Raw genomic sequence first — 15,371 nt, forward strand, 5'->3', positions numbered from 1 at the left:
GTTTTCTCAGGCTAATATGTAACCAAAATATGGGTTATATAAATCCAGTCTGACAGTGTTTGAATACCAAGACTCAACCAATAATGGACTTTTGAGGTCAATATTTTGATATTTTAGAGTTCAAAAACTGTGTAGACTTTATTATTCTAGGGATTCAGGCTGTCTCAATGTCAGCTGTGATTGGGGCCACACCATCTATTACAGGACTCCTTGTCCTTGTGTCTGAGGATGCTTTGTTATGATGGCCGTTTGTGTTTGAGGACGTTGTCTGATGCTGCATAATGGATCTGAGACCAACCAGAAGCCAGTATTGCATTTAAAAGCTGCACAACCTTTGCACTGTGCTGTATATTGGAATATGCCTCTTGAAAATAGAAACACAACTTTTTCATGAGGCGCTTTACAGCTGAAAACAAACTTGTCATTGCTTTCTATTGGACACACTATGTCTAAATTAATTCAATTATGGCTGGCATTTCTTTCTACCCCCACTGTCTTCTTCTTATTTATTGGATAAATTGGTTAAATACTGGCTGGACAGAATTAGTCCAGGACCAGATATACTAAAGCTGAGTCACTAGCTTTTAGTTAAATCCATTTCCTGTGGGAGATTTAACTTTCACTGTTGGGTAAAATAATGAACCATTATTAGTGAGTTTTTCAACGGCAGACAGAGGAGGTATGATCGCACAGGGTCTTTATCGCTCCACTCATAAATGATTAAATTATGTATAGTGCGTTCTATCAGCTTTAGCAATCAACAGCTGATGCCTGTTTGCCAGCCTGGCAGCCATTTTTAAAACCTGCTGTCAGACTTTAAATAGAGAAATTAAATCACGCTGTGGAGCAGCTGTATATCAGTTGGTGCAGCAGGTTGTTTGTTTAATCACAAGGTTGGATCTTCACGCTCTGAGCGCGATGCTGAACTCAAAGAGCTCCTAATGTATATGTGCATGATACAAATGTGGGTTTAGATAGAGGTGTGTGGCCAATTGAATGTTTGCAAGTGTGTGTGCGACTATGGGTGGCGTCTATGGTGCTGCAGGGGGAAAGACTCCACAGACCGAAAAAACACACGATACAAACTACACAAAACCAGCCTGAGAAGCAAAACGAGTGTTTGATGACTCCTCTTTAGCACACTCACCCACACACATCGTCTCTCCATCTGTCTTCCTCTCACACTATGTGTTTACACGGCATCGTGCTTTCAAGATTAAAAAAAGAAAAAAGAAAAACCAACAACCCGCAGCTTTGAATTGTCACTGGCCTGAGGAGGAGAGAGAGCACACAGGTTGAACAGCTGTTGATGTGGTCAGCGTGGGACAATGTGACATGCGACTGAAAAGCGAGGTTATTATGAGTGTTTCGAGGCCGCTGCCACTGCTGCTGCTGCTGCCGTGTCATGTGACAGGATTCCCACGATCGCTGCGTTTTACTGCTGCAGTGGTCAGTTGTGATGGCGGTGAGGAGTGGGCCTCATGAAGCTGAGAAGGACGCCAGTGGCACCACAGCACTAATTGGAAGGGACAATGGTGTTATTCTCCTGTGTGAGGGAGGGAGGCATCATGAGGATGTGATATTCATGTTGAATTTCTACAGTAATATAAGCAGCCAACATACGATTAGCATATTCTATATATTTTATGCATGTGAAGACTGTTTATGACATTTTTCCTTGGAGCTCCTTTTCTGTAGACTTTCTCACTCTGTTTTTCTTTTCTTTTTTTATATTCCCTCCCCCTCCTGCTCTCTTCTCTCCTCCCTCCCTCATTCCCTCCCTCGCTCCCTACTCCTCCTCTCGATCTCCATCCAAGTGGTGTTCGGAGGAGCTTACTCATGTCCAGTCACTTCCCACCATGCCTCGCCTCTCACGCACACACTCACTTCCTGCTCCTCTTCTGCTCACGTATCTCCATATCTCCATTTTTGTGTTTTGTGACAACAGGACAGGACAACAATGAGGTCTTCGTCTGCCTAGGGACCCGGCCCTGTTAAAGATGGTTCAGAGAAGGTAAGCAAACCCAAAATACACATACACACACACACATAGCTACATGATCTGATATAGCTGCTACACACACACATGATCTGACACACTCTCCACGCTGCTTTTACATTCCTGCCCAAGAATCCAACCAGCCGGCACTCTCCTCTAACTGAAAGCAGATGGTGAAAGTTTGACTGTGAGCCTTGTTGTGCCTAAACTCTGTGGCTGGCGGGGATGTTTCTGTGGTAGGCTACTGGGGCAAAGTGAATTCAAAAGAAGGAGGGGGGTGGCTGTGATTGGTTGGGAAGCACTTTTTTGGGGCAGGAGGAGCTAGAAGCTTACATTTGTTATACTGTGGCGTGCAGCTGCTGCTGTGTGCTTTACAGTTTGGACCCCTGTGGTGACGGAGATCATATCGTCCTTAACTTTATCTTGATGTTGGATAAGACCTTCATGCTACTGGGAAGTTTGTTTTTAGCCGCACTAGCAGCCAGTTTAGTCCAAACTGAAGTAGTCTATCATATTGATGGCCATGAAATTTAACACAGCTTCTTTACATTCGACCATGAAATCTTGAAACCATAACATTCATGGTTTACAAAGGATAAACCCTTGCTGATCTCCTGCATTTTCTTATAGGCTAGTTCACTTAGCCTACTAGCCTACTTTACATAGGCTATCAATATGCCCACAGTGGTTTAGCACAAAGTGTTTTGTTTCCCAGACTTTCTGATTTTTTTTCACCTTGACATAAATGGTTTTGAGTGAAAGCTATAGGCCACATGTTCCCCACCACATACCTTTTTATCTGCATTTCTCTCGAGGGCCATCATCAGATAGGCTATAAAATGTGCTTCTTTGATTTATGGCCAATATCTGCATGCTGATGCCAGCTGTTCTTAAATTAGCTGATGAAGGGTTGGCAAAATAAGCTAAAGCTCCAGCCTACACTTTTTCAGTCAAGGTAGGCTACATTTGCTTTGGATTAATACTTTCAGGGGGAAAAAAGAAATGAATTATTGTTTATTAAGTAATATGTGTATATAATGTTGTTTATTGTGTACTTGATTCTACAAGATCGAAATAAACTCAAATCACTAAACCAAACTAAAAACTAAACTCTTATGTAGGATAGGCTACTTTGTGTTTAGTGCTAATTAGCAACGTTAGCATGCTAACGATGCTAACATGCTAGGTAAGATGGTGAAAGCTAAATATCAACATAGTAAGATGGCAACTTGGCAAGGTACTGTGAGTGTGTTAGCTTGCTGGTATTATCATGTTATCAATTAGCTCAAAGGAGCAATGGGTGAAGCCAGAGCAGCTAGCATAGCTTTACAGTCTTAAATAATGTTTTTAATTGGATATTGTCCAACAATTATTTTGTATTAATTTATAATAAGTCCAGCCCTTTTCTTTTGTCATTTCTGACATGTAATTGTAGGCTGTGTGGTGTTTAAATACAGTCCCACAGCTTGCTAGCATCCTGTATTCGCCTATTCTCATTAAATATTAAAGATACTGTGTTCAGGATCTTTCAAACTGCAGTGACATTCATAATAAATATTCACTATTTAGCAGCTAAGTCACATCCTCCCAACAACATCCAAGTAGCTAGTACCTGGGAACACACTGTAGCAGGGAACTGAATTAGGCCTAATGTTGTTTTTTTTCTTAGGTCCATGTCATACTGTATTATCCGTGTAAAAAGCGGTACACTCCTCCCATTCCCTGTGCTGTCAAAGATAGCTTGTCTTGTTCTAACAGAATCAATCTTTCCAGTAATGTCCTCTCCAAGGGAAACAACAAATTAGTTCCTTTCTGGGGGGAAAAGTGGGCATCTTCAAGGTTTCCACTGCCAGTGTGTGAGTGTTGGAACTGATCTCTAAAGCTCTGCCCACAGGCAATTTTCAACCAAAATAATATATATATATATATTTAATCAAAACAAGCACTGCAGACTTTTTGCTTTCCAAAAAAATATTGTAAATGTTATGTGTTTGATCCAGAAATCGAACCAAAATCAGTTCTGACATGCAAAACTAGCAATCTTTTTTTTCTCCCCCGTCTTCTTCTTTTTTTTTTTTTTTTTTTACCCTGTTTAGCCTTGGAAGTTCACACCCAGCTGCTGTTCACCTTCTGATGTCAAAACAATGTGTCTGTAATGAGCGTGATGTCAGGCGGCCTGCAGGAATCTTCTGTGGGTGTCTGAGGTATTCCAAAAGTAATTTGACAGCTCGGTCTGAAGTCCAGCGTGTGTCAGGCAACTCTCTGAGCCAGAGTCAAGCAAGACGTGTCTCTCGCTCCCCTCGACTGAGTCATCTGACTTCGCCTGTTATTGTTCTCTTTCCTGCATGCCTGTCATAGCTGCTGTCTGGCCATGCAAAGGCAGAGAAGGAGGGGGCAGCGGGGAGCAATGCACTGCAATCACCAGTCATAACATTGCATCTGTGCTGCTATTTTGTGAAGCAACTTTTTATGGCTCTGTGTATGATGATGTCTTTTCCTCTGACTCCTCAGGCTCCCTGTGATTATTTCTCCTCCTGTGGTTATGGTTGCACCCACCAAACGGTCAGGAACGTCCTTCTTCTCCTCCTGCCTATGACATGGTTTAACTCACACATGATCCGGTCACCGTGATGGCCTCCATGGTTGCCAATGGAAACCGAGACGGGCAGTCTCTGCTCTTGAAAGGGGTGGATCCAGAGACCTGCATGATTGTTTTCAAGAACCACTGGGCTCAGGTAAACAAGAGCACCAAATCAAGACTCCTTTGTCTGACATAAGATATTTCTGGAAATAAGCTCACACATGCATTCATACAACAAATGCACAATACACTCTTATGTAATTGTAGAGGGAATTATGTGCTCTAACTTTTTCTTAATGATTTGTTTTCTTGACACGTATATGAAGCGTTCAGGAAGAGTCACAGCATCTAACTCCAAGACGAACCACAAACTGTCACTTTACATTTATCAGTTGCAGATTAAATACATGAGACACAGTTAGTCAGTAATTGGTGAGCTGTAGAGGTGTTCGTAGGCGTATTTTTGAACCGTTGCCAAGATAATTTCCTCCTGGCTCCAGCTCTGTCATTGATGCACAGATGCAAAATCAGTTTTCCAATTGTTGCATGAGCTTATTTCCCGAATGTACATTGAGCTGTCCATTTAACACATGCTTAAAAGTCTTGAGTCCCACTCTTTTTATCATGTATCCTTTCAAATCCAACACCCTGTGACACCTCCCTGCAGGTTGCATGTGTGAGAGCAGTTTGTAAAAAGACATTTATTTCTCACACTTCAAATAATTTAATCGGAAAATGGTGAGAAGTAGCTCCCCAGCATTTCACAACAATACAGGAGTGACTGAAAAGCCAAAAATATACACAGCTGTGTGTGAAGTTAATCTTCTTAATCACCCTAGTTGCTCCTTTTATTCCTCATGGGGGCTGCTTCAAGGAGTTCAGACACCCCAGTTTGGGAACAACTGGCTGTGAAACATGTTCCAGGTTACATCCAACCTTAACCAATCCAAGCAGCGAGTGCAAGGTTGTTCACATTAGACTGCAAATCCTGACAGCGGAGTCTGGCTGCTGTGTGGTCATGGCCGGTGGAATCTTGGCAGCGTGAAGCCGACCTTCTTAGACTTTTGGCTCTCCGCAGCAGCATGTGTCCCTGCTGACCTCTGTGGGGCCTGGCAACCTGCTCGTCCTACTCCTCCCACACTGAGGCGAACAAACGCTCTTGCTCACTGATGCACAGTCGGAGTGACACCGGCCAGACATGGAGGGGATAGACGCGTGTGTCGGTAACTGTCAGTGGCGTTTATGTCAGTATTAGAGGGTGTCAGTGTGGGGTCTGACCCTAGTGTCGGTGGGCAGGCTCTGTGCTGTTCACAGCTAAATTAAACAGAATTCCTCTGTGTTTTTTATTACATTCACCGCTGGCTGGGTCAGGCTTGTAGGGATTAGCTCTGTTATTTGGTTGGAAGCTGCGAGGTTTAATGCACATGCACAGACTTTACTATAAACCCCGGTTGAACGATAGTCAATAAAAATGTGTTTTACTTGGCTCTGTGAGTCTGAGCGTGTGCAGAGTGATGTATATGTGCAGACTTTGAGGGCTGTTCTCACACCCATCTGCTGCAGCGGAAACTTTCTCTGCGCTCACTTTAAATCTGTTCAACAAGTAAGTGTACAAGCATTTGTGACATCACACAACTCTGTAAGTCCTTGGCTCATGAGTGATCTAGTGTAATAATAATAATAGTGATGTTGAAATCTGAAGGCCCCAGTGCACAAAGACTGATTCTTTTTTTTTTCTTTTTCTAAAGTATTTTCATTTCAGTGATTCTGGATTTTCTACACGGGAGAAGGATTAGATGTCGTTCTTAAGAATTTTAATAAAACGGGTGATGCATTGGGACAGAAGCTGTTGTAATGAAAAAAACTAAAGGCTGACTAGTCTGAGCCTCTGACTGTGAACAGGAAAAATGAGAACTCCCTGTTCCAGATTAAAGCTTTTTTCTTTTTACTTGAGGCGAACTGGAAGCACAGTTCCACCCCTGCTGAGTCTTATTTCCATGCTTAGTTAATCTGCAGCCTGATAAGAGTCCACTTGACTTTGGTTTCAGTTCGGAAAACCTTGAAATCTGAGTAACACGTTGTAAGTAATACAGCCCCATCCCTCACTGAGAGGCTCTGCCTAATTCAGAGTTGAAAGATTAGGTTTATGATCATTTGCTGTGTCTTATCTGGCACTCTCCAGGCTTCTCGGAGCTCATGGTGTTTGTTGTGACATGCAAAGTGATCTGTCCGTTGCTCTGCCTGCCAAAAAATCATCACCTCTCGACAGTGTAGTGTGGGCAGACTCGTTCCATTCATGGTTAATGCCACGTGACTCCCAATGAATCTGTCAGTTTTATGAATGTGGCTCTGTTTAGTGATGTGTACTGCTCATCCCATCCCAAATCGAAATAAAGGTGGTTCAGTTCAATTGACATTTTTTGTGCTGATTGCAGAAACATTTCATCTCTGGGCAAAGAGTGAGAGAAATGTCTGCTCTCTCACTTTCTACAGACAGATTTCAGACTCATCCTGCTGTTAGTGGCCCCATGATAATGAAATATGAAACAATCCAATATAAAGCTTTTACTTAAGCGCTGTACAAGCACAGTGTGGACTTGGCAATGCGATGCTACCTTCAGCCTGACATCATGGATCTTAAGTCACATTTACTATCTGACCAGCCACACATAACTCACCCCTACTGTTGTGTCAACACACATTATTCACCCGGGTGCTTTTTGTGGAGCTTGATCAGGGACTGGAAAAAAAATCATCAAAGCCAGAACCTTTTTGATGTTTATCCAGCCAGAGCCCAGTGCTTGGTCACATTTTCAAAGCTGAAGCCTCACTGACATTTCCCATATGACCCGTATTCAGATTAATGGTGCAGGGTATTGACTGACCTGTCAGCAATGTCAGATCTATACGTCAATGATGGTAAACATTCACGCTGCTAATATGCACATGTCTCTATGCATCATGGTTTAACAAGCCTCAACTTTGCATGCAATAGGCAGCTCACAAATACAATCCATATGTCCAGACAGTACGTAAATTCCCTGAAGGATCCTCAGACCTGGTCTCAGCCTGTCACTTCAGTCATAGCTGGAGATCCTGAGTTGGACAGGTCCCTGAGGCTCAGGCCTCTGGGTCAGGCCCCACTGGGCCCAGGCAGGGATTACAAGCTCTGTTCTCTTGTTTCCATCAGCCATGCCCAGTTCTCTTGTGCACAGCCAGTTATTGTCATGGCAGCAGCAACGGGCTGGGGACACTGGCTTCATTATTGTGACTCTGGTTTCTATGCAGCAGACACACAAGGGAGGGGAGTGGATACACAAAGGACGGTTTCAGTGCGAGCCACCGAACTGAGTTCATCTGCACTGTGCTGCTGGTTTATTTACACATCATATTTGTTGATACTTAACCTGTCAGGAACAAGGCAAGGAGTTTATCCATGATCCACCAGTTTTAATTAACATGATACACAAACACTGTCTTCGCGAATAAGATGAACTGGCATAAAAAGTAAATAGTGGCTCGTAACATAGATTGAATATGTAATATGAGCAGTAATACTCAACAACAATTCCCATGGTCATATTTGATAATGAATGTGAGATAGCAATCGCTGTTTTTCAAGAGTGTGCAGCAGTGTTTCTCATACACAGGGTTTGTGTGTGTGACCTTATGATAAAGAATCAATCCTCTATGAACGTGTTTTTGTAATATTATTTTCTATTTTTCATTTCTTCTTTCCTCTGTGCATCAGAAATGAAAGATTTAAAATTTCACCCCAACATTATGTTCTAATCACATAGTTTTACAAGTTTTGTGTCCATCTGTTAAAACCCTCCAAAACCCTTTTCTCCTCCTTTCCATTTTGCTTTGTCTCTTTCTGTTTGAACATAGATGTGATTCAGCCAAAGCATGGTAACTGTTGATGCACCAAGTTGTAACCATGTTGTAATTGTGTCTGTACTGTAGGTGGTGAAGATCCTAGAGAAGCATGATCCACTGCGCAGCAACTCCACCCTCCCCTCCCTGAGCGTCATCAACCTCAGCGCCGGCTCCAGTGGCAGCCCTCGTTTTGGCCCCATCCCCGGAGATGAGGCGAGTGCGGTGCAGAACTACGTGGAGCACATGCTCTTCCTGCTTATGGAGGAGGAGAGCGGCCAGGCCGGCGCCATGGGCCCCATCCTGGAGTTTGTGGTGATGGAGAACGTGATGGAGCGACTCTTCGTGTGGAGCCTGCGCCGGGAGTTCACGGACGACATGAAGCTGGAGCAGCTGAAGATGTACGAGATGCTGGTGGGGCAGGCGCGCCAGCCCCTGCTGCATCACAAACCCATCCTGCGGCCGCTCATGATGCTGCTGTCGTCCTGCTCGGGCACGACGGTGCCCGCTGTTGAGGCGGAGCTGGTGCTGCTGCTGAATCAGCTGTGCTGCGTTCTCGCAAAGGACCCATCAATCCTGGAGCTGTTTTTCCACACCAGCGAGGATCAGGGAGCCACCAACTTCCTCATCTTCTCCCTCCTCATCCCCTTCATCCACAGGGAGGGCACAGTGGGGCAGCAGGCCAGAGACGCTCTGCTGCTAATCATGTCGCTGTCTGCTGAGAACGAACGAGTGGCCAAACACATTGCAGAAAACACCTACTTCTGCCCGGTCAGTCCCGCTTGATGAATTACTTTCCCTTCTGTCCCTCTCTTGCTCCATTTCTAGTGTAGAATAAAAAAGCAGTTGTTCTGTCCTCCATAATCCTCGTCATCACTCAGAGGCTCTGTTATTATTCCTTGACCCTGGGCGTCAGTCGGACCAAAATATGCAGATGAATTCACAGACTCACTCAAAAAAAGGTTAAAACATCTCCGGCAATGAATGTTACAAATGTCTGGCATTCATGAGATTATAACACAGTTGTAGCTAATCCCATGTAAATAATGCCATTTACCCGCATCTGCAGACAGCGCAGTGAAAAGTGGCTTTTGATGCGCTGCCAGTTGAATAACACGAGTCTATATTTAATTGGTTCCACTGGCAGGCTACAAGGATAATCCTATAGAGGATGTATACATCAATGCAACACTAATGATGCACTCATTTTACAGTTAAATTAGACTCAGCTGCTATAGGCTCTGCCGTTGTTTGAAATCCCTCCTACTTCACCAAGAAAAGACAAAAACCATACTGCCCGTAACATGGAGAGTGTGCTGACATTAATGCATTAATTAGTGACTTTATTACCATATCATGGTTAATATTGCAGGAGCTTTATAGGCAGTAAAACACTTTGCTCCTCAATTATTTATAACATGCTAGGAGCTGACCTTTCAGAGGCATAAATCCTTACGTATGCCGTCTTGCCGTGTGAGTGGAGGCAGGCTGCAACAGTGCTGTGCTTACATCAGCATTACATTATCACAACACAGAGAAGATGAAGTGATTAATAATTGTATGTCTCTTTGTAGTGAGCAGTAAAAACGCAGTTGTAAATCTGAAACCAAAGGCAAAACCGACACGAGATGACAAACTGCCTCATTAATCTGTAACGAAGCCCATAATATTCTCCTTTACCTACTTTACCTCGGATTATTCTTCATTAGACAACATGTATCTGCAATACAGGTTGTACCTCATACAGGACTGATCTTTTTCACAGTGTAGATTTAACAGATGAATAGTATACTATTGGAATAACAGTCAAAACGCTGAAAAACTGAAACATAACAGAAAGATAAAGAGATAATATACTCTTCACTTACTGCTTCATTCAGAAAACGAATAATTAAAATGAAATCTACAGGCAGAACAAAGTGAGAGGATCATCATTACTTGACTGGCTGTGCACTTACAGATCGAGAGTTGAAATCGACCACGAGTCAATAATAATCCCAAATTCAGAATAAAAGAGAGTTTAAAAAATGTAAAGCAAGATGAGCCAAAAGCCAACACTGAGTCTGTAGTCTTTAATACAAATATAAATTCTTTCAATAATATATCCACAAAAATGGGAGAAAATGGTATGAAAACATAAAAAAGAACAGAAATGTGTAAATATGCAACAGCAGTTTAGGAGTTTGTCAGTTTCTCTTGAGTAATGAAGCACTGTTTGACACCTCTCCTACCTCAGGTGCTGGCCACAGGGCTCAGCGGCCTGTACTCGTCCCTCCCCACCAAGCTAGAAGTTCCCAACGAGGAGTGGCACTGCCTCCACAAAGAGGACTGGCTCCGGATGCCGCCCCTCGTCCAGTTTCTCAACTCGCTGGAATTCTGCAACGCCGTTATTCAGGTGAATATGTTCAACGGGGCTGCACACACACACACACACACACACACACACACACACACACATACACAAGGCGCCGTGACACGAGTAATGCAATCACACGTGGTGAATGGGTGCAGCCTTCTGCTTGACGGCATTCCTTACTGACATGCGCTTTAATGCTGACTGTTCCCAGGTGGCCCACCCTGATATCAGAGACCAGCTGGTGAGTTACATCTACAACGGCTTCCTCGTGCCTGTTCTAGCACCAGCTCTTCACAAGGTTGGTCCTCTTCATTAGTGTTTCCCTGTCATCTCTATGTAACACCTCATTTGGACAAATATAAAGCACGTTCCAAGGTGAAGATAGTAATGAACAATTAAAACTGTTTCTTCAGTAACTTAACTTATTAGAGGAGGTGATTTCTGAAAAGAGATTGATATTCTGTTTGGAGGAATTATGTAATATATGTCATAATACATTGTGTGTGTGTCTGAAAACGACTTCAAAGGGGTAGGAATATGTTGGAAATAATTCAGCAAGTAGAAAAAAAATACCTTTACTGTAGGGCTGCATGATTACTTGATATATAATCTATATTTCAAGATTCCCAAGTGCATTATCTCAACAGCAGAAACTGCAAGTTTTTTGATAAAAGTAAAATGTGTCGCACTATTGTTGTTCATTATAAGCATTCGATATAATACTGTATATGATATCCAGATGGAAAACCTTTTTTTTTAGCACAAGATCCAACAAAAATCACATCCTCATTTACAAAGAAAAGAAGATCATGCCAACTCAGAGTGTGACTCATATCACAACTGCTATATCTACCAAAATAATCACAATATGATTATTTCTTGCATATTATTCAGCCCTAACATTATCATAGTGTGTGTGTGGGCTGAGCGAAGAGTTTCACACTCTCAGAACTGAGATCTAACAAGTATATTGATGCTACAGTAGATAGCCAAGCTCAGTGTTTTCTTATTATTTGTAGTCTTTGTACTAAGCTTAGATAGCTGTCTCCTGCTTCACATTTAATATAAATGTTAGCCATGCAATTCTTCAGCAAAAAACATTAACCTGAGCATGAAATCCCATTGAGAAATAAATCATGTCCAAAGCTTGAAGTTTTACTCAACAATTTCCTGAAGTTCCTTTTTCAGTACATACAGTGTGTTAAACAGTGTAGTATCTACTCAAACATGTCAACAGCTAGAGATACGGCTGGCACTGTTTACTAATGGTTCCTTATCTCTGAGTAGCTGACCCTGGAGGAGGTGATGACCACCACGGCCTATCTTGACCTCTTCCTGAGAAGCGTCTCCGAGCCGGCCCTGCTGCAGACGTTCCTCTCCTTCATTCTCCTCCACCGACATGAGAGCGTCCACATCCTGGACACCCTGGTCAGCCGCATCAACACCCCCTTTCAGGTAACATTACAGGACAAAAAGGCAGATGTGCATGTGCTTTCTCTTGACAACTCTCACACACAGATTGCACTCAGCTACACCAGGACTCATGTTTGATATCAGGTTTTTCAGACTTGAAAATGACCCCAGAGACTCCGGGACTCGTGGTGAAACTTAAATGTCAGTACAAAAGCAGGGAGATCGTTGCCATGGTGACGCTTAGTTGCAGCCAGAGCGACTGGCCCTGTTAGCAAACTGAACTGAACTGATATCAGCATTTTAAAAACAGTCCCATATGTGGGGGTGTGCTCTTCAAATATTATGTTGGTAGAACTCAAAGCATTAACATGAATAAATAATGTGCTCTTTACATCGCTGTTTGACTGTGTAAGTGGCTCAAGGAGATCCCTCTGGCGAAAAAATAATAAACATGTTTGCTTTTTCACATTTTATGACATTGGAGCAAGCAAAAAACACCTAGATAACGTGAATATATTCCACATTTCAGGTATTTTATTTTCCTGTTGGCTTTCAGCTTTGATGTTTAGTTGTGTCTTCTTCAGTTGTTGTGCTCTCTGTTGTTTCCTAGTTTCAAGTTTGAGATGTCAGTTTTTAGATGTGCTCTCATCGACTAAAAGAGAAAACTTTCTTTATAGAATATTCCATGAAGTCTGTTTATTTAGAAAATAAAAAAACAATCAAAGTAAAAGTAACTTTAACACTCTCCTGAATCTTCATGACATCTCCTGACTTAACATCTAGCTAAAAAACACATTCCCACTTGCTATTTAGCAAATAGTCCAGTGTGCTAGTCAAATACCTTCTAGCTAATACCATTCCCACCAGCTTATGGTGTTTGGGCCACATTAACCAACACTAGCAGGTGTAGATTATCTGGTAAACATTAACATGTTAACATTAGCACTGTCAAAATATTAGCATGCTAACATTAGCATTTAGCAAGTGTGGGCCTAACAGTTGTGTTGGTACGGCTCTGGGCTGGGTTTTGCTTGTTTGTTTTTCTACATAAGATGTTAATAATTTAAAAAAAGGAGCACTTCTTAGTTTGTTACTGTTCTTTTTCCAGCTTAAAGCAGATATCAGCTTCACGGCCGTTTCGGCTAATGCTGCGTTCAAGGCAGGCTTTTGAAACCGTAAGTTACAGCTTCAAGTCACAACTACGACTTGGTAGCGTTCCAGGTAACCCGTAGCTCGTGTTTTTACCATCCTGTTGTCTGTGAAAGTTCCCTATAACGGCCACTCGTAACTTCCGACCCGTGAACTCGTACCAGATCGAACTGGTATGACTTCACAGGAAGGAAAAACACAAAGTACGAGTTTCTTTGAACGCACCATGAGTTAGCAGCCCCCGCCCTTGTCAGGCATCAATTGGTCCTCGTGCTACGTCACCACATTCACGCGCATCCCTTGGCTGCACACACAGCCCTTCATGCCGTTCTCTCTCCTCATTGGATAACACTTGTATCCCACAAGGAAAATTTTCTCCTCGGGTTACAGCAGAGCAGAGTGACGGAGAGACTCGTGTTTAGGCTGAAATACTTCATGTAAGTGATTGCTGACGGAAAATAGGACTATTTAGGACTTATATTAACAAAAACATTCCACTGATATCTGCTTTAACTAAACTCCAACAACTCTAAACTTACAAAAACATGACAAACTCATTAAAATTCTTTCAACATTTCCTGGGCTAAAATAGCAAATGTGACTGGAACAAATTATCACAATTAATAATCTCCTTGTTGGTGACACTTTATGATAACCACACTCTATTAAGCATTAAATACTTCATTCATAATTTGTAAAGCATACTTCCTATATTCAAAAAGAGGCAGATCTTTTGCTGTCCCCTGTTGTTGACGATTATCTTATAATTTCAGCAGTACTATGTAAAAAGCTTCCTGTGTTATATTTATCTGTTGTAATATGTTTCACTGTGCCTCTCTGTTCAACACTCCAGCTGGGCACTGTGTCATTGGCACTCTTCCGCACTCTCATTGGCCTATACTGTGAAGATGTGATGCTGCAGCTCACACTGAGGTGAGTGGCTCACATGCCTTATCCCAGTTATAACACTTGGTGCCTCTAATTGGTTTATGATATGATGAGATTTTACCCACCATCTCCTGCCACGCAGACTTTTTTCACCATCTGTCTGCTGACTACCCCCTGCTTCCTCTCCCTCCTACGACCACCCGTTGGTTTTCCTAACACGATTCATTCCCATCTGCCTCCCCAGGTACCTGATCCCCTGTAATCACATGATGTTGAGTCAGAGACGTGTGGTGAGGGAGAGGGACTGCTACTCCGTGTCAGCGGCCAAGATCCTGGCATTAACGCCGTCGTGCTGCTCCCCAGATCGCAGCCCCCCGCCCCTCAGACAGCTGGACTCCATCCTCTTTTCCAAGGGTGCAGACGCTGCTGATAAGACCGATGCCACAGGTAAAAGGGACATGGCATGATAGGAAGATTTTAAGCTATTTATTACAGCTTGCTCTAGCTATCTTATTGACCAGATCTCAGAAACTAGGCCCCGGATTTACAAAAATAAACCCTTAGTTGTAATAAACAAGTAAAATGCCTCTGGGAGTGAATGGTACAGCTAATTATTACCCAAACTCAAAAGCTCCCCAGCTGGAGCTTGGAAGTTTCAGTAATGCCCCTTTGAGAAGCCTGAATACTTTCCAGTTTTTTTCTAGTTTTTGTTTTCTATGTGTTGCAGATTAGTCTAAATGAATGACTCCTTTTCAGCCATATTTGTAATCAGCATTTTATGGATGTTTTTGCTGCTTTCAAATCAGCTGAAAGGAGAACTCATCCAGCATATTTTCCAATTCATAACACTATTTGAGTGAATGGATTTCAGACACCCAGTAATAGTGGTGTGCAGTCAAAACAAACAGAACAGCAGAGGAAAAAGAAAGTCATTCACAGTGGCAGTTCTGAGAGCAAAACAAAATAATTATTGTAAAAGCGGAATTTCTTATCCTATCACATTTGAGAAATCTGTTGAAATATATGCTTTTGAGGATGGTGCACTGCAAGGTGTTGATGTATCTTATAAGTGGGACATAAACATATAACAGGAATAATGATGTGTATTT

The 15,371-nt window shown here is 42.6% G+C and overlaps 1 protein-coding gene across 1 annotated transcript in view; it reads left to right on the plus strand.

The window, feature by feature from the left end:
• fhip1aa (FHF complex subunit HOOK interacting protein 1Aa) overlaps window positions 1-15,371 on the plus strand; it is a 30,504-nt gene that overhangs the window by 9,681 nt on the left and 5,452 nt on the right. The window contains exons 2-9 of the mRNA XM_083981992.1: window positions 1,949-2,014; window positions 4,511-4,734; window positions 8,547-9,227; window positions 10,693-10,851; window positions 11,024-11,110; window positions 12,100-12,267; window positions 14,228-14,307; window positions 14,507-14,709. Of these exons, the coding sequence (XP_083838118.1) occupies window positions 4,630-4,734; window positions 8,547-9,227; window positions 10,693-10,851; window positions 11,024-11,110; window positions 12,100-12,267; window positions 14,228-14,307; window positions 14,507-14,709 (1,483 nt within the window). The 5' untranslated portion in view covers window positions 1,949-2,014; window positions 4,511-4,629. The remainder of the gene's footprint in view (window positions 1-1,948; window positions 2,015-4,510; window positions 4,735-8,546; window positions 9,228-10,692; window positions 10,852-11,023; window positions 11,111-12,099; window positions 12,268-14,227; window positions 14,308-14,506; window positions 14,710-15,371) is intronic.

The sequence above is a fragment of the Trachurus trachurus genome, assembly GCF_905171665.1.
Source record: "Trachurus trachurus genome assembly, chromosome: 1".
NCBI lineage: Eukaryota > Metazoa > Chordata > Actinopteri > Carangiformes > Carangidae > Trachurus > Trachurus trachurus.